The sequence below is a fragment of the Anopheles darlingi genome, chromosome 2, assembly GCF_943734745.1.
Source record: "Anopheles darlingi chromosome 2, idAnoDarlMG_H_01, whole genome shotgun sequence".
NCBI lineage: Eukaryota > Metazoa > Arthropoda > Insecta > Diptera > Culicidae > Anopheles > Anopheles darlingi.
In genome coordinates this window covers 39,297,165-39,316,902 of record NC_064874.1, presented here as the reverse complement: position 1 = coordinate 39,316,902, position 19,738 = coordinate 39,297,165, and the positions used below count along the sequence as shown (strand labels likewise).

The window sequence follows — 19,738 nt, the reverse complement described above, 5'->3', positions numbered from 1 at the left end:
GGGGCTTTCGGTTCATCTGACTCTTTTTGTACCTCAACAGATCCCGTCGTTGCAGCCACCTGCTCAACCGTTTCCGCTGGTTTTGGCTCTGAGCATGGCTCAGGTTCTGATGCTGCTGGCGTGGGCAATTTATCGGTGGCATTACTGGAAACCTCATCGGCATCGCTGTCATCGCCTGCTTGCCGGACGCGGAAATTTCTCTTCAAGCGGACTCTCCGTGGTTGCGGCTCTGTCGTTGAGTTTTCCGTTTTGAGTTGCTTCCCATTTTCTACCGATCCGGTAGCAACCGTTTTCGGTGAAGCACGTTTGCGTGTCACTCGATTCGTTTCCTCGTCCGTGTCAACATCAGCCTGGCGCGCGTCCTCATCCTCATGCTCGGAATCGATCTCTATCTTTGTGACCGGTTCCAGGGCTAGCTGCGATCGAATGGCACGTGCCCGGGCTTGCAACTCCAGCAACTCGAGGACTGTCATTTCCTTTTCACCTGGCGAAGAGAATACAAATTACGTCGGTGTTGCTATGGTATGGGGAACAGTAGACCGGGAGTTACTGGAACTTACTCTTGGCATCACCACCACCATTTCGCTCGTCCGCTGGTTTAGCGTTTTCGACTGCAAGAAGAAGAGCGGAGGGAATAAATTAACTTCGAATTATGGAGTTTCACGGAGAGAATGTGTTTCTTTGGCAGAAACTGGCGTTAGTGGTGCGATGCGACACAAGTCTGGCCGAAATCAGATTCGCCCTTGAAGCTGGGGTTACGTTCTTGTACATTCAATTTGAACCCTACACATTGAATGCTTGTGAAAAACTGTTGGAACGGTGTAACCAAGCGATAAACCATCATGCTGTCGAGTGTTCTCCATGGACCAATCCGAAGAGAATCGTCTGCGAATTGAGTGTTCTACAACCGAGGCTGGTATTCGGAGGCAAAGGAGCGACAATGCCCCTTGCCAAGGACCATCTTATCACATTCACCGATGACCGAAGGTACGAAAACCAAACGTTTGCTGAGATTATGTACGTTTACAACTTTGGGCTTTTGATTGAAGCAGTTCTTCAAGGTGATTGCATTTCCATTGGCGATTGTGTTGAATGTGTAGTAGAAAGGATCCTAAACGGATACATAACGTGTCGAATCGCCACCGGTGGTATCATTGAACCCTATAATATTCTCCAATGTTCGAAGACACGGGCTGCGTCCAATTGCGGGGATAATAGTGACCTCATGACCGAGATTACTGTACAGGAGTGCCAAATGGCACTAAAGCATGGGTGTAAGTTTGTGGTCCTACCGGAAAGGCATAGCTACGCTGCATACGACAAGCTAATCGAAGTACTGGAAAAAGCAAAATTGAGTACAGATCAAATCCAAATCATACGTCGTTGTAACCAGCGCGGTGGGAAAGAGCCAGTTTATAAAGCCATTGCCACTAATAATATTGAAATTTTAGAAACGGAAAAGGCAAAAGGAACGACTGTTCTCTTCGATCTAAATTGTTCGATGGAAGAATCACTCAAGTCAATGTACAAGGCGGATATCATTAGTGTGGATCTGCAGGAGATCAACACGATAAAGAAGTATCTCAACGATTCCAATTTGGCCATATCACGAAATAGCCCTGATATTGTAGGAGGAGCAGCACCGACGACCTTTCTGGAATGTTTGAGTTATGCTGCTAAAACGGGCGATGCCAGTGCGATTATACTCTGTCCATCAACTAATAATGCTACTGCCCTACAGCTGTCCTCTGGAAATGTACATTGTCCGATATTTATCCTCGTATTAAACGAAGAACAAGCCAACGAAATCATTCTACGAAAGCATTTAATCCCTATCACCATCGCTACAACCGGAACGACACGCCAGGGCCTGATTTCTTATGCCATCGAATACGGGAGACGATTCCGATATCTTCGGAGTGGAAGTTGCGTAGTAAGCGGATTCGCTGGCGATGTTTCGTGTGGCGAAGTGTGCGGGATTGATCTGCGGTACGTTCCTTTAGAATCGCCACGGAACAAGGTTTGGTAGAATATCTTACCGTTGGTTTTGTTGCGCTTGTCTCTTGCCCCTCCGCTCTTGCCGGAGCGCTTGCCATCCGCATCGGAATCGGAAGAAATCTCATCCAGTGAAATGTGTTCTGCAAATAAATGACACGAGAGATCATGCAACCTTCTGCGGTCCGGAGTGAGGCCGGCGAGGATTACCTTCGATCTTTTCTAGATCCGAATTCTCCGAGTCGGATTCGGTGTCCGTGGGACACTTGGTGTTGTTGATGATTGAGCGCAAGCGCTTCGTCGAGATTCCGAGCAGTTCATCCAGACACCGTTCCTTAATGATATCGTTGGACTTTCCCTGTAGAAAGTCCGGGAGCAGATAGTTGATCTCTTTCGGCTTCACGCATGAAAACACCTGCCGGATAAGCTCCAGCCGGTCGTCGATGTACTCGGCCAGCGGTTTCAACTCCTCCGGTTCCTGCTTGATGTTGGCGCCCGCCGGTTTGGCCTCACTTTTATCCTTGTCTTTCTTCACTTTCTTCTTTTGGATAGGCATACTTTAACTACAATCCACTCTATGGATGATTGGTTCCCGGAGGATGTGGAAGGATCCTTTTAGAAAAAGGACCTTTTAGTGAAGAGCAAAAGACGGGGAATCCTTTTCCGTGGATCTGAATCCGCTGTTTTCCAAGGTTTTCACTTTTTTGGCACACTTTTCCAACGGAAACAACGGCGGCAGTTGCAAATGACTCTAATTTCACTTTATTACCTTAATATTTATCATGAAATTGTACAAAAATCTTAAAAAAAAATCACTTTTTTACAGCGAACTCGAATTTCTAACCTCAAAGCCAAAACAACGGTACAGTGCTACGCAGCCTACTTACTGCTCAAAATTTTGATATTTTTTAAAATTTTGGTTTATTTTGGGCACAATGGTTATATTTCATCGATCATTACTGTGAAGCTTGCAGTGGTCAAGTAGTTAGCCTGTAGAGGGCGCTGAATTGTGTTTTTTCTCGCTCACTCTCGCATGCGAGAGCGAGATGCACAAAACTAGCGTCCTCTACTGGTCCAACGCTCGAAGCTCTGTGCGTATTTCGCTCGCGCTTTTCCAAAATTTCGCCACTTTTTCAAAACACCGTTTAAAAAAAAAAAACGGCCAAAACGAACAGACTTTTTTCAACACATACACACACACACGCACGCAGAAAACAAGATTTACTACCCGAACGGAACTCAAGTACAAGCTGCCGGAAGATCTTGCACCACGAAATTTAAATAAAGAAGGCACAGAAGAGAAGCTATGTAAGACGTCTTCCACAAGTAAGATCATTTCCAAATTCATGAAGCCGCGCAGGACCTCCTTGATCAGTCGATGGCTTCTATCAGATAACCTATCAGAAAACAACAGCTCCCGGCCAGGGGCTGGAAAGTCAACTGGATTCAAGAAGTTCTCTTTGAGGTAGTGATCGGTTTTTCGGATTAATTGTTATCACTCGCTACACTCGTCTCCCGCATTGATCGCAAGATATTTTTGTAAAGAAATCCTTTCTTCTATTTATTCATCGGTCAAAAAAAAGGTGCCCATTGTTTCTTTGGTAAAACAGATACTATACGGGATGGATCTGTCTCCATTTTGCTAGTCCCTTCGTGAAGGTCTATTGTAAAATGAATGTTTCGGCCCCACCACGGCTCACCGAGAGTGTACCACCGGGGCCACGTTGCTTGCTCTCGTTCAGGCACCGTATCTTAACCTCGAACAAACGCCGCAAATCGGTCCACATCTCTAGTTGCTGGACACGATCGGCTTTACTCGAGACCAGGCGTGCCTTCTCCTCCGACAGCCGCTTCGCAATCGTTTCCTGCTCGAAGATCTGCTGGGAGAGCGTTTCCTTGAGCGATGTCCTTCCCCCGGTGCCACCGTGGGCCGACACCATCTCCTCGTTCGCCTTCTCGAGCAGAAGCTGCGATCGCTCGTGCTCCAGCTGCAGCTCCTGCCACTGTTGCTCGAGCGTCCGTATCGCTCGCTCCGTTTCCGTGATCTTCGATTGCATCGTCGCGGACTCGGCATTCAGCGTGGCCAGCAGCGCATCGTAGCTCTGTAAATAGGCAAACGACAATCGGTGCTATTAGGGATATGAGTACAACAAGAAAAGATGTCCACAGCTGTCCTCGAACCGTGCTGTGAACCCTGTTATGAATCCCTAACCCATAGACGGTCCTTCGAAGGAATGCAACTTGCACAAACATGCACCATTCAAGCCTGGGGCAGGTATGGGCTTGGACCACCTTCATTTCCTCTTCGCATCCCAAACACCGGTTCACTGCACGAAGGCGATCAATCTTTTGCGAAACCATTGTACAATCTCCTTTCAACCGGTCGGCAAAGGGGCTTTGTTCGTGCAACCGAACCCATGGTTAGACCGAGATTAGGAGACGATCCCTTATAGTTGCTTAAAAGCACAGCCCTCTGAGGAAACCGAAAAACGATCTATTGATCCATCGAGGAAAGATCGAAAGAAAAAAAAAACTATCCCTGACCCAGACTCGGGGAACGGTAAAAAGGAAAATCAAATAAAAGTCCCAAAAAATCGAACCCCGGAACGGAGTGGCACACCCGAGCAGGTATAAAGAACCCGAATCGACGATCACTTGCAAAGGATGCATCTCCTGCTGACGCTGCTGCGCGGTAGTGTTGCTGGTAGAGAAATCCTGGGCCCTTCACCTGTCCGACTGAACAGACAGACAGGTAGGAATGCAGCACTACAATCTGTGTACGCTGTTCGATATCATTGTGGAGTAAAACGGCCAAAAACTGGAGTGCGCTGAAAACCTTCTGCCCTTTGCCACCACACCAACTCTGAGTACCCGATTCCTTCGTTTCCAGGTGTACACCTCACGGATGTACCATTCTACCTGGTTCAAAAGCAAGCTAAAAAGAGGACGACAGCCTGGGTTTTTAGCGAGGGAAAAGAGAATGATTTCATTTTTTATTTGGTACAATACACTTTGGTCCCTGATTGGATTCCCTGACCTGACCACTAAAACGCTGGTAGTTCCTGCTCCCTATTTACAACGTTTGCTGCTTGGCTCTTCAGCCGCTACAAAGTACAACCGAAACACTGGGTATAAGTCGTTTAGCGTGTCGTTGTGTGCGCCCGAAATATCACATAATCTGGTGGTGTACTACCGCCCCACCGGCTATCAGTGGAACAGCAGCGGCAACACGATGTTCCCCCGGTACGTATCGATCTTGACGCCCTTCGAGAGCAGATCGGTGGCACGCGCCGTGCAGGGTTGCGATGGTCCGGTAACGAGAAGCAGCTTCTGCGACGTAACCGGTGCCTGATACAGTACGGATTGTTCGGTAAAACGGCGCCCCGTAATGATGATCTCGCCCTCGCTAACACCGTACGAATCGATCAGGATCACACCGTCCTTGGTGATGGCGCAGTTATCGGGTTCCCGGGTCGATAACGTCACTTGCTGGTTCATTAGCAGCTCCATCCCGAACGGTGTCGCCTCGAGCCGCGGGAACGGTTGCTTGTACTCGTTCAGCTGGTTCTCGATGATGGCACTGGTCGTATCCTCGATCTGCGCTCCGATCGCCTCCAGCGTGACGCGTTCCTTCGATCGGATACACTTGAGGATCGCATCCATCTGGCGATCGTAGTGGAATCCGTTCATGCGACACATCGGTCCGGCCTTCATGTTCACTTCCTCAAAGTGCAACAGATTGTGCACGTTGTAATCGATCAACTCCGAACCGTACAGTGTGGAGAAATCGGCCACGAACGTGTTCAACAGCTGGCCGGCGACGAACGTGTTGCATTCGACGAACAGCTCACCGCTGATTAGGATACGCATGGCAAGGTGTAGATACAGGAAGTGCACATAGTAGCGATGGGGCATGTGCTTCTTGAGGACGAGCGGCGAATAGTAGAGCAGAAACTGACGCCAATCGTACGCATCCCACTGATCGAGCTCGTCTAGGGTTTTCGGTTTCTGGCGAAACTCTCGCGGACAGTACTTGCCCATCGCTTCCAGCTTACTGGAGATGCGCCGTAGGGTTTGTTTGTTCAACCGATAGTCCAGTTTGCCCGTCATCCACAGATTCATGAGGCGCTTCATGACACCTTCGCACACGACGTACTTGTAGTCGATCATAAACTGTGACTTGAGCCCGAGGTTCAACTCGCCCAGTACCGGCACACCGACGTGATGGCCGTTCACCAGCATTCCGTACATGAAATCGTCATCGGTTCGGAGCGTCGCCAGGTTTGCCGTTGGTGGAAAGCTCGTGATACCCTCGTGGAACTGCAGGAGGCCCTTCTGGTTGCATTTGCTGCAACCGAACTGTGAGTTCGGTAGAGCCGTACACGTGATCAGACTGTTGGCGATCGGATCGCACAGTACGGCCCGGATCGATAGGGCGTACAGCCGGGATTCGATCTCGAATTTGCGGCTCTCCAGCTCCTTCATCTCGTCCACCAGTGGGCGCAGGATCTCGTTGCCGATGGTTGGTGCCGGAAAACCACCCTGGTACACTCCAATCACGAACGGTTCGTCGAGCTGGATCGATAGCTTTCCCAGTATGATCAGATAGTGGGGCTGACGGCGACCATCTTCGGTCGTTGCACCATCCGTTGAATCGTCCAGTGATCGTTCCGACTTCACCACGTAGAATGCTAGATCCATGAAGAGCGTCTGCATGTACCAGTGGTTACTATCGTCCACGTGTCGCTGCAGATAGTTGGTGATCGAGCGTTTGATGCCGAAGCTAAGATAGCGACCGACGGACATCGGGATTATGTCGAAGTTGTGGTACGTCGCTGGACCACTTGAACCACAGAAACTGTCGCCAAGCGAGGAGGAAAGGGATGTGTCGGTGCTGCTGCTGCTGCTGCTACTGGTGCTGGTGCTTGACACCTCCAGTCCGTTCTCCTTCATGAGCGATAGCAGATCCTTTACCATATCGTGCGAGGGGTTGTGCTTCATCGTAAACTGCTTCAGCTGATCACGCAGCGTCGGTTTGTTGGGGCTGTATTCGCGGCACGAGAACTCGATACACTTGACCGGCTGCTGCTGCTGTTGGTCCTGTTGACCGTACTGCTGTTGTTTGCCGGCCTTCTTGCGCTGCCCATCGCGCCCATCCACCCTGTAGGCCGAGCAGTAATGGTACTCGTCCTTCGCCTTGTTACGTTGCCGTTCGACAAAGTCACTGCGGAAGAAGCGTGTCAGCGGTTTTGTGACGTTCTCGTTTAGCAGTGCCAACAGGTTCAGTCTGGCCATCTTCTTTAGCGATCGGTTGATCCTCCGAGGTAACTCTCCACGTTGCTTCATCTTCACGTTGAGTGCCCGTGGACGAAGACCACCAAAGCAACACTTGCAAGGCATTTTGGGGGGGTGGGAAGTGTGAAGCAGGCTTTCTGGATACGATTTCACTTGACAAAAACACTCACGCACGGTGTATCACGCACACGGGCTGGATTTGGATTGAAAGCCTAAGTTGTTCCTAGTAGTGGCCACGAAGGACCTTTCAGGCGTTCAAAACTGCACTACTGCACCGGGTGACGACAAACCGTTGACTGCCGTTCGGAATGGCCCAGAAGCCGAAAGTAGTCCCACATAAAAAGGACGAGTTTGCTGCTACCTAATCTACCTTTTTTTTCTCGTCGTGTCTGCTTTGGTCGTTTCTTCTGCTTCTCTCACTTATGCTACCCACGAGGATCACACCCGAGAAAATGAGAAAATCCTAAACCGTGCGAGCGGGGTAAGTAGAGCGGAGGTAACGCGAAAGGATCGATCCGGCAGGACACATGTGGTAGGGATTCTGTTCAGGGTTCTGTTGCCTTGTGTCTTGTGTTCAGAAGGTCTGGGAAAAGCATGGACGCACGAATGATGCTGAACATGCTTTAAGACAGCGCAGCATCCACAATACCATATCCTGTCCTCTCGCTTCGAGCATGCAACTTGCTTTCGACGATCACAAGGATCTGTGAGCTATGTTCTGAACTCAAACTAACGGGTGTGCGTTTGTGCTACGATTTTAGGAAATGTTAGTGATCGTTCCAGCGTAGGAATTGCAATCAGCGATTTGAGTTAAAGAATGATGTTGAGGGTCATTTGAAAGTTCCAGTTTTAGTATCTTGGATAGGAATCGAGAACCATTTCTTGTTTTAAATTATTCTCAAGGGGATGTCGTAGGTCAGTTGCTGCTACAACGAAGATGAAAACGCAGATGAAGCGACTCATTCCACCATTCCATTTTTCCCAAGATCCTTTTCAGAGACTCAAATCACATCTTAGTTCAAAAAGATCCTGTTTTAAATAGTGTGCGAATGCTCTGATATTTTAATTGCCTTTCACCCTTTTCTACGCGATTACGAAGAAATATAATCTGTTGACTGATAATACTAATCGTACCCATGAAATTCGTCATGATTGCCTTTGACTTAACATTAAAGATAACCACGAAGGTATCATGCACAAGATAATAGATAATAGATAATCAAAATAGCTATAATAGTCAAACTTGCGTTCATTAGAGGAATAGTTTCCGAATAAAATCGTTTCAATTGTCTAATACCGAACCACAAAACGACGCGAGAATCATTTACTGTAGTTTATATAACTCTGATTAGAAATAGTACATTCATATGTTAGTAATTCTAAACGGCCTGTCAGGCTTCTTATTTTGAATTTAACCAACTCACTTTTAGCTAACGTTTACTGCAAAAGTCTGGCACAAAACCTACATCGGACCAGCTGTCGCTGCCAATCCGCAAGAACAATCTCCACAGTTGCAAACGTTTTCATTTATAAAATATCCTTCTTATTTCAATTCCCGCTCCAATCCAGTGCGATCGATGCAAATATTCGAAGATTAGCATATGTTCACCTTTAATGAAGGCCGAAAGAATTGTTGTGCAAAAGAGCACGGGATCTTCTTTTGCCGCTAGCAAGAAGTGATTGTTCACTAGAGAAGAATTCCGAGATCATGGTCTTAAGTAAATTGCATTCCAGAAGCTTGATCAGATAAGAATGCCATAGGTGGAAGTAAGAGACCGGAAATAAATGAATAAATAATTACTTTATTCCATAGGGTCAAGGCATAGAAGGGAATCTGAGGAGAAAAAGCACTCCCGGACCTGTCGACGAAATGATAACCACCGCTACTAGCTTCATCGGTTGGTGGCATTATTTACACCAAACTGTTACAAGGCCAGTAGAAGATCGTTGCAATCAATGCAACGATGGAATGAATGCAAAGATTTTTTCAGAGTGAGCGTTGATTGCAATGCTGGCCAATGGCGTGATCATAGGTGAGTTGCAGCTCCTGAGAAAAGTGCAAGGACCTCTAGCAGCAACACCGACGCCAGCAGCGGCATCTATCAACTCCACTACGAATAGAATTGATTCTATCTTGTGATATGTAGCGGCCTAGCCTGTCCAGATGTCCAGATCATCTGGAGAGACGTAGTTAGTAAGCGCCAGTGGGTGCCATCACGCGATTGGAATACACCGGCGCAGATAAGCCCATAAAAGGAACGTGCACGCGGCCGCTCACACTCTTAGCTCTTTACACGCGGTTCCCCCGATGTACACAACAAGACCAACTCAACCTCTTTTGCTCATCCTTTCTTGGAGATTATCCGTTGTCTTCAGAATCTCGAATTTCGCACCTGGCAACGAAGCAAATTAATCTTAGTTGTGATGTTTTATGTGCGTCTCGCTCATAAAACATACAGGTATCCAGCGATCTTTGATATCAACGTGAACACTACATCGGCATTATTATATGTAGTTCTCTGAGAACACAAATTTCTAATAACGAAAAATGATCAGTTTGAATGAAGCATTTATGCATTAAACGAGTGCAATGTACAAAGAGTCGAGGTAGGCTTATATTGGAATATTAGCATTACTCCAAAATGTATCCCTAAAGAAATTAAAAATGTATTCGCTTGACGAGGTTACGTTATTTTACCCACTGTACACTAACGGGGACCAATACAAAAATATTAAAAGTACCATTTGCCAAATCATGGTGCCAAAGTAAAACGGGAAGATTTTTATTGAAAACGAATCCGCAATGACCCTCAATAGTAAAACTAATAGTAAAATTGATTTGATGACGATGAATTGATTTAAATAGCTAAAAATAAAACATTGTGCTTTTGCTTGAAAATAGATAATGGGTCTATCGGAATTCGTATTCGTATCAATATCGTGTTCGGAAAGATTTGGAAAAAGTTAGATGAAGCTGGATTGATACGCTAGCGATGTGCAGAGTGACAATCCGTTTTCGGCACAGGCAAGTAAAAAAATGACAGAGAACATATGGTTCAATATTATTCCCCCAACATTTGCGTAGCCGGGCAGCAAAAAATCGATTGCGCACGAGCTGTTACTGATGAAATAAATGTAAAAAGGAAAAAAATGGGTCTAAGGGGGGAATCTGTACACGACCTAAATTTGGCTGTTTTTTACATTACTTTTAGTAGTTGGGCCAAGTGTTTCAACAGATGTTAGCAAACAAGAATAGTATTGCTAGGGGGCAATGCATAATATCTTCACCAACCAGCCATGTTTTAAAGCAGTCACTTATTTAGTGACATTTTTAACTTAAATTGCCCACGAATTCAGACCTTAAGAATGCCACGCCAGAAGCGTGCTGGGCCTGACCTGAAAAAAGAATATAAAACCTTCAATGAAACAGGTAACCGAAAGAGTTGTATTAAAAGATCCTTTGCACATGTCTTTGATAATTGATATCGTAACATATGAGTTGTGAGTGTGTGTCTCTTTATATGATCCTTCGACACCAACCCATTCAAGTTTGTTACTACATTCTGTTCCTCCACTTCTCATACGCCTCGAATGCACAACGAATTTCCTTCTTCCATTTGCGCATTATAAATACCACAAGCAGGTACCACTGATTTACCTCCTGACGAACCGAGTAGATGAAAGCAAGTCGTTTTTACTGTTGAATGGTTCAAAATGGTTTTTATGATTTTTTCTCCTCTTTGTTTTGGCCATATGTAAATCCGTTCGTTATCATGACCAAAGGTCGTTGCTTTAAACTGGTAATACGAGCCATCCGGATCCTCAAGGAACACCACCACCGCCTCGCCATTCCTATTAATGGCGGCTAGAATACGAGCCTGGAATTGCCTGGAATTGCCTGGAACTGCCATTCTGCAAGGCGGCACGGCGCAATAAACAACTGCTCTTATGCAGAACAAGATTGGCAGGCCCGGTGGACACGGAATGGTTTTCGCTTTCCAAGAGTTAAGAACTCGAGAAACGAAAGTGACCCTGAGAGCAGCGGGCCACGGACCACCTAGAGCAAGCGCACCGGCTCCACCAAGATTGCACAGCTGTGTAGATCCGACGCTGTGCCGGTGCTATAAACCGGGTGTCGAAACCATAAAACGGAAAACCAATTTGTCACTGGCGTACCCCGTCATAAATTTCTCCCTCACTCCGGCACCCTCGCTACGGCCAGATGCTCATCAGGTGCAGCGAGGTGGAACGTCGTACGCTGCAGCACCGGAGCACCGGATCGCACAGTTTACCTACCTGCTTCTTGGACTCCATCTCGTCCTTCAGCTCGATCACGCGCTCCCGCAGCGGTCGAAGCTGCTGCGACAGGGGCGTGACACGTTCGCGCGCGGCCACGACCGCCCGCTGGAGGCCATCGACCAACCGGGCCAGCTCGGTCATGCCGCGTTGTGCGGTGGGCGACTCCGCTCGACCATCCTCCTCCGTCGATACGACCGTCCCGAGTGAGGTGTTCTCCTCTTCGCTCATCTGCGACAATGCGCCGGACAGCGACGGATCCTGTGCCTTCAGATTCTCCAGCGTTTGCGTCAGATCGCTCGCTTCCGCCTTCAGGGTGGCCAGTTCGGCGCGTTGCTGCTTATACACGTTACTCTTCGCACGGAGCGTGCTGACGAACTGCTTCAGCTCCTCGCCACGCAGTATCACCTCACCGACCGTGTCCTGCAACTTGCGCTGCTTGTCCTGCAACAGCTGCTGCACCTCGTGCAGTTCCTTCGTCGTTTGATCGAGCAGTTCGGCGGCCGCCTCCTTATTGCGAGCCACCATAGCCGCCTGCTGGCGGAATGGTCCGAGCGTATCGTTCTGCGTGCTGTACTCGGCCATGCGTACTTCGACCAGCTTCTGGATCTCGCGATTCAGTTCATCGATCTTCGATTGCATCTCCTGCAGCTCCGCTCGACCAATGTTCGGTTCGTCGATCACTTCCTGCAGGGTCTGCACTTCGGAGTGGCGCTGTCGAAGCTCCTGTGGTAGTTTCTGTTGCACCATAAACTCGAGCACCTGCGTCTCCTCGAGCAGGCTCTCCATGAGATTCTGGGGCGTTGCACCCTGTACGGCCATCCGCGCATTGTGCAGTTCCTTCTGTAGACGCTCCTGCATTAGTGCGGCCCGGTTCATCGCTTGGCGCTGTTCGTCGATCTGCTGCAGCAGCTCCTTCTGGCGCTCTTTCTCGATGCGTAGAGCATTGGCCGCCTCGAGTAGTAGCTCCTGCTGAGGGACTTTGTCCAATCGCGCCTGCGTTCGTTCGATGCGCTTTTTCACGTTCTCGATTTCCGCCTCGATGGCACTGATGTCGTTGCGTAGCTCGCGCGTCTGCGTACCCTCGTACACGGACTGACCGTGGGCACGATGTGCTTCCTTGAAGTCGTTCATCGTCTGCTGATACTGTGCCCACAAGTTGCCCAGCTCCGGCATTGACATCGCTTCCGGTGGTAGATCGAGCGGAATCAAAAACCTAAAAAGAAACAGTGAATCATCGATATTACTGGAGCTTCTCGGTCTTCCCATTCGGTCTCAACTGCAGTACCTTGCCAGATAGGCCGCCTTCTTTACGCGCTCCCGGTTCTCGAGCATCCAGCGTAAGATCGGATGGATCAGCTTCTTTTCACCGCGCAGTAAACCCCGACGAAATGCGCCCGGATCTTCGATGTCCACCGCTGGCCTGTATTGGACCTTTCGCAAGGCTTCCATTACCTGGCCGTTCGTATCTTCCGGATCGGCTTCACGTACGTCCAGCTTCTCGATGGCATCGAACGCGTGGAAAACGTCGACCAGCACCTGCAGCAACGACTCCGCGGACAGCGAATCGAACGTTATCAGGTTATACTCGGTGCCGAGCAGCTTGTTCAGCTCGATCACAATCAACTTCAGATCCTCGGTCATGATCACGGCAACACAAACAGCGTACGTACTGACCAGAGCGAATACTCCGCCGCTGATGAAGTTGTTGATGGAGTCAAACTGTTTGTTTTGCACGCCGGAGCTCTCCGATTACCATGGTAACGATGAATGGTGCGGACAAGCAGCGTGTGGCCGAACAGAGGCATGTACGGCATGCGCACGCGTCGTTTCGCTCGCGAGATGGTGCCGCTGGTTGGTCAACCGTGGATGAATGACCAAAGAAGCGACCAGGTGGTGGAGGGATGGTTGAGGGATGGGGAACATTCAATATGGAAGTCGCCGGCGTGAACGGCGTGGTTAATGGGGTTTTTTTTCACGATTCCAATGCGTACATGATGATTCGCTTTCGAATGTCGTATCGTTTTGGCGACGACAAGTTGTGCGTGAATTGCAGGAAGTCATAACTGATGCGAACTACAATTACATGTAGAAAGACAATAAAACGCAACGCCAGCGCACGGGCCTTCCATTTTATAATACACATGCTGTGGAGAAGAAGAAGAAAATGAAAATTAAATATTAAGAAAAAAAAAACTAAATGCAGGAAGTTCCTCCACCCATACAAAATAGCCAACGATCAGTACATTACATAGTTTGCATTCGAATGGAGATCAGCGATAAGATATGGATGTGTACAGGAAGACATTCCGTTTATCTTATCGCGATAACTCGAATTCGAATCCTACGCACCAACCATGGAGAAAAGGGTATTAACAGGTGTATCTTCGGCACCAGTAGCTAAAAATAGTTCCAAAAATTAGCTTAAATACTGTTGCAGATCAGGTGAACCCTTCGCACCGCGAGTTCAACACCTCACATTCCACCTCAATGCTCCTCAAGAGCCACCCTTGACTAGATTGTTTCTACGGAACCAATCGAGTGCAGCCACAGCAAACGACGACAGACCACCTGCTGGGTTGAGCCACTGATGTGTATGGTCGCAGGACGCCTGGATTTACATATATTGCCCTTTGGCCTAGACAACGCCGTCCCGTCCCGTCCCGTGCCGTGTGTCCTGCTGGGAGCAAAATCCTTTTGTTTTCGCAAAAAACCCGTCTTCTCGGCATAGCTCTGGCCAGGGCGGCCAAAGGCTGTTTTAACGTCAGTCACCAGCATCGATTACCGGGGTGGTAGTGGCCACGATGCTTTGCAATCGGTGGCAAATTAATATTAATTCTTGCCTTTGTGGACGGCACGGAACCTGACCACCGGTCGATCCGGAGCAGAGATTGTGATTTAAAAAAACAGAAAAAAAACAAACGGAAAGGCTGCCACACGCCGCCGACACGCCGGATGCTTCATGTTGTTGTCTATCCAGCGTGACGCATGAGCCCACGTGCCAGCTACTCCGAGCTGGTTCTTTATGGGGCAGAGTATGGTAAGTTTTCGAGAAGATTAAAGTTTGTTTATTACTAATCAAAAACATAAGCTTCGCAGTATAGCTAACCGTGCTAAAAAATACGTCAGTTAACTCCTTATTATGCGGCAGAAGATTTCATTTAACGAAAGCCAAGCCGAGGAACTTTTCAATCGTCCCATCTCCCACATAAAGTGTCACATGGTGGTGCTCCACCTACATACGACAGGATCATTTCATTCATCATCATGCCCGGACCTGCCAGGAGCCGGGAAGAAAGGAGTCCCGAAACAGGATCTACTATATAAAAGAGATTCATCTCGTCCAGTATCGATACAGTAGCGATTGAATGGCTCTGCAGTGAACATCGAGACCGAATCGAGCCTTTAAACGAATTTCCGGTGCCCAGTTCCACAATGTGCCGACTGTACTTCTTCTTCAATCTCATCTGCCTCTACCTGGCCATCAAGAGTGCGCTCAGTACCGAGCTGGAAACGAATGTGAGAACACCGGGAAACCTACCAACAACTCATGCAATCTAATGTGTGCCAATCCAACATGTGTGTGTGTGTGTGTGTGTGTGTGTGTGTGTGTGTGTGTGTGTCCTTTAGGATCAAAAGTTCACCGATTTCCGGAACCACGAGGGACACGAGGCGGCCGACAGCTCGCTGCTAGGCGATGGTGTGGATGCCGGTGGCCAGCGACGCGATGACGATGCCGGTGTGGAAGGGAACGGGGTAAGCAAACGGGCCGCGGCCATGTGGTTCGGACCGCGCCTTGGCAAACGGACACTGCCGGCCGATCTGCACGATGAGCTGGTCGAAGAGTTCGATAGTGAGCCGCTAGCGTACGTTGGTGAGACACCCCAGAAGCTGGCCAGTGAGCTCGTCCAGGGTACACCGTACGTAGTGCTGTTGATGACCGCCAAAGCACGTAAGGATCGTAAGACGTGCCCGGGGAGGAAGCACCAGGCATCTTCTCTCTTTTTCTTTTTTTTGTCTCCCTTTCTGTGCGGATAGGAAAACCACAGCCTCTGTTCTACCATACGGCTGCACCGCGGCTTGGAAGGCGCGATTCCGTCGGTGAGAACCATCAGCGGCCACCTTTCGCACCCCGATTGGGCCGAAATCTGCCGTTTTCTCCGCGATTAGGACGATCGTATAACGCCGGTAGCTATCCGCTTCCGATGACGTTCGCCTACTAGATCAACCCTACCAGCACCAGGCTACTGCCACCAGACCCAGTGGCAGTAGCAATCGTACGTCCGTCGTGCGATCGTGCTTATTGGTGTTGATAAAAGGTTCACCGTGAACCCGAAAATGGCTGGAATCCAATAAGCCCGGACGCTCGAACTCGACGACTGATCATCACCCTTAGCCTCCATCAAAATGCTCGAATCCTTGGCGTGCGATCGGCACACGATCGCACTGATGCGATGCAAAACCCGCTATGTACTTGAATAAAATGAATGAAACGAAAACAAATACACACACTGTTCGGTCCTTCGCGAGATCGAACTCCCCTGTCTACCGCCCCCCTTCCCACCACCCCGAAAAGTCGTGGCCAATCGACCGGATCCTTGATTTTGAGGCTCGCAAACAATCCATCATGCGTCTTCGCGGGCAATAAGTAACGTCGTCTTTAACGTCGCTGGCGGCGTATACTTGAAACGACGTGCCACTACAACAGGGAGATAGGGCAAGTGGGGGTGGGAGGAGGGGTAGAGAGATATCTTAATTCAGCAAATGGCAACCACAAGTGCACCGCGGCGGGCGGCTGTCCTCGTGTGTAAACATTATTGGCTGTCCGAAATCCCACAACCAACCAAGTCCATTCCTCCTTCCTTTAGGTAGAGTGTGCGGCCTTCCCAGGCTCAAAATTGAAGTGGCCAACGGAACAAACGTACTGAGGAGGGACCTTCGCGCGCACGCACGCACGTACGCGGGCGCCCCGAAGGGATGTACGAATTGGTAAGCAAATTACTAAATTAGCCAATATTATCCAATTACAACAGATTCAACTACATCAGATGCCGCTGCCGTTGCCGCTGCCGTTGCTGCTGCCCTTTTCCACCACCGTGTACCACAATGAGAAGCGCAGAATTTGGCTGGCTTAACAGTGGAATGCAAACGACCATCGACCATGATGGAACCCCCGGACATCGGGGCCTATCGCGCGGTGATTCTCTTTGTTCCGTGGCTAGCACATACCGATGAGCTGGGAAAAATCTTTTAGTTTTGGTTTTTTTTTCGCTGTCCGATTGCCCGATTATTTGTGGCACTCCGGAGTGCCGCTGAGCCGAGCCGAGCAATCCATTCAATTAACGTGCTGCCATTCGCTACGAGCTAGCACCTTTCACCTTCCGCGTCCGCCAGCACACGCACACGCCGGGCCAAATGTTCTCGGCCAAATGAGCCAGCAAATTGGATGAACGCTCAGGAGGAGCGGCGCTAGTGCAGCGCAGAAGCAGAGTAACTTCAAAATAGAGCCAACAACGGCTAAGATTGTCCTCCTTAAATTAAACCCCCCCTTCCCAAAACAACAAAAAAAAACACCATTCCCCATCCCGCTGCACCTGCTGCACCGCACACACTATAGAACACCGCCGCAAGAAGGAACCGATTTATGGCCTATCGACGATGATTATGGATTGGAATTGTATTTTTAGCGGGCACCGGTGAAAGGACGGTGTAGTACGGTGCGGTGAGCTTTCGGCCACGGTTCGGCTCTGCAATCGCTTTGTCGCCAGTAGTATCGGGGACCATTAATTGGTGGCTATGGTTGATTGGCTCGCGTGCCTCATAAAGCGTTCCTCCTGTGAATGCTGCTACTGTTGCTACTGCAGCGGATGATGATGATAGGTCGAGCGTGTTGAAGTTTGTTGTCGGTTGCATAGACCGATCGATCGATCGTTCGCGATCCCTGCTTGCAAGCGGAAGTATCGGAAGCGTGTCCGCATCCTTTACCCGCAACTTCTCAATCTGCCTCGCAGTCGGATGTCGCCCGACATCTTGATGAGGTGCGGTGAGCGGCTGGATGACAAAAATCCAATTTGTCTGTGGCCGACCTCCACGATCGCCTCCAAGCGCGATCACAACATGAGCGGTGAGCGGGATAATCATGATGATGCTGATGATGATGCTGATGATGATGTTTACGTTCACGCTGCGGGGCACTCCTTTACCGAAATTGGCATGCATTGCGGCATGCCATGGAGGTGAGCATAAGTTGTACGCCGGCCAGTACGCCGAAGGCGCATCATAAAACTGCTCAACCGAATCGCACACCCGAGCACAAACACATGCACTTGCCCTTGCCGTTTCTGCGCACCAAATGGGTTTTCGCGAGTGCGGAACTTGGACTTGGACGTGACGCATAGGCGTTGAAGTAGCGCTTTGTTCTGCGGGGCAGGTAGCAAGACCTTAACACCCTTAACAGTGCCGTGCCTTGCCATGCCGTGGCGTGCCGTGGTGGGTTTACGACGTTCCGTTCGGTTTAGCTTCCTTCTAAAACCAGGAACGGTAGTACAGTTTAGTAGTGACCGGAGGTCCTAGGTGCAGAAGGCCTTTCGTACGGACGACCGTTGCCGTTGCCTCTCTCCTCGACCATCCATCCGTGCGTGTGTGCGTGCGTGTGTATCGATGACCTCCGAAAATAGGCCACATCATTTAGTAATTAACGCCAAGCAGGGTGCGTACGGACTGGGACTTCCCGAAACTGCACTATTCCACCGGATCAGCGATTGGCGAACGATCGGTGGTGACCATGAATCGGCTGGTGGCTGACTGACTGAACTCACTGCCTGACGACTGCCGGGAGCATAACAGGACATCGGACAGAACTGCAACGAGCTGCTACTGCTGGGGAGCAGCAGCAGCGCGCCCTCCGCATCCGCACTGCTGCTGCTGCTGCTGCTGCTGCCTGCCTGCTCGGAGTGCCTCGGAGCAAGCCGGCAACGTGCTGCCGCCGGTGTTAACTTGTTGATTTCACGGCTAGCTGGCAGGGACAAGGTCAGGGAGTAAGGTAGAGACAAAACAAAAACGAAGTTGAACAAAAAACAAAACAACAACAAATGAAAAAAGAAACGACCAAACGACGACGACGACGACGACGACGGTCATTGCAAATCCATGGCAACGGCTATTCACAGCGGAATTGCTAAATTACTACTTGGCCCGTTTGGTCAAGGAATGCGCGAAAATGGCAAACGAGCCCCAAAACCCGATTTCACGGATCGGAACTGCGGGCGGGACTGTGCGGCGTGTGCCTGGCACACGCCACTCACGAAACGAATCGACCAAACCCGTGTGTCGTACCAGGGTCGGGGTCGGGGATTAGGAATCGGGTCCCCTTTCCATTTTCCACCCAAAACAACAACGACAACAAAAACATTAATTTATGCTGCTACTAAACAAATGCTACCCTCTGATAGTGACCGTAGAGGATGTCCCTTAACAGAAGCCAGCATGCAAATGTCGCCACACGCGCGATTGATTGATTGATTAGGTGGCCGGCCGATTGAAGCCAAACCGTTTGAACCCACCATGGATGATTATTGATAGTTACAGAGAGGAAGACCTTCCATCGGGGGGCACCAACCCGTGAATCGAGATAGAGATCGAACGAGCGAACTAGAACATGTTCCGCGATACGCACCGTGGTACCTGGGGTGGACTTCCAAGTGATATTAGCTTTTCGAGGCACAAGTCATTTAGGAAACGGAGCAGAGCGATCAAATTTCAATCAACTTCCTTCTCTTCCAAATCCGCCACTTTTGCTTTCAGAGCGGCTGTCGAAAAGAGCGTGTGTTCCTCTTGGCGTACGCCAAACGCAACGAGCAGAAGGGGGAAAAAAAACCGGAAAGCGAATGCGCGTGCCCCCATCGCGAGGGGAGGAGGAGGTGGAGTGGAATAAATACGAGGTAGGGCCGCAGGCCATGTTTCGCACTGGTCGATTGCTCTTAATTATTCAACTGGTGCTTGATTTTTTGCCCACTAATTCTTTAACCCTCCGCTTTGTCCAGGTCCAGTCGGCCGCGGGGCGCGCCAACATGATGATGATGAGGCGGCGAGATCGCCAACCGGCAGTGAACTCGAACGACCGGCGCGTGCCCACATGACCATCAATATCATG

At 49.5% G+C, this 19,738-nt stretch overlaps 3 protein-coding genes across 3 annotated transcripts in view; 1 reads left to right on the top strand and 2 right to left on the bottom strand.

Annotated features, from left to right (window-relative positions):
- Positions 1-2,849, bottom strand: part of LOC125948540 (clumping factor B) — a 4,149-nt gene extending 1,300 nt beyond the window's left edge. The window contains exons 1-4 of the mRNA XM_049674728.1: positions 2,206-2,849; positions 2,040-2,138; positions 561-611; positions 1-484 (exon numbers count right to left, since the gene is read on the bottom strand). The exon at positions 1-484 is cut by the window's left edge and continues 1,300 nt beyond it. Coding sequence (XP_049530685.1) covers positions 1-484; positions 561-611; positions 2,040-2,138; positions 2,206-2,551 — 980 coding nt within the window. The 5' untranslated portion in view covers positions 2,552-2,849. The remainder of the gene's footprint in view (positions 485-560; positions 612-2,039; positions 2,139-2,205) is intronic.
- Positions 2,850-3,620: 771 nt separating this feature from the next.
- Positions 3,621-13,230, bottom strand: LOC125948546 (intraflagellar transport protein 81 homolog). Its single transcript, XM_049674735.1, has 3 exons — positions 12,875-13,230; positions 11,587-12,802; positions 3,621-4,097 (listed from the first exon to the last, which is right to left on the bottom strand). The coding sequence occupies exons 1-3, from the start codon at positions 13,228-13,230 to the stop codon at positions 3,657-3,659; spliced, it is 2,013 nt and encodes a 670-aa protein (XP_049530692.1). The 3' UTR covers positions 3,621-3,656.
- A 1,727-nt stretch (positions 13,231-14,957) lies between these two features.
- Positions 14,958-16,047, top strand: LOC125948629 (PBAN-type neuropeptides-like). Its single transcript, XM_049674884.1, has 3 exons — positions 14,958-15,105; positions 15,217-15,538; positions 15,625-16,047. Exons 1-3 carry the CDS (start codon positions 15,022-15,024, stop codon positions 15,807-15,809), a joined length of 591 nt encoding a protein of 196 aa, XP_049530841.1. The 5' UTR covers positions 14,958-15,021; the 3' UTR covers positions 15,810-16,047.
- The last annotated feature ends 3,691 nt before the right edge of the window (positions 16,048-19,738 follow it).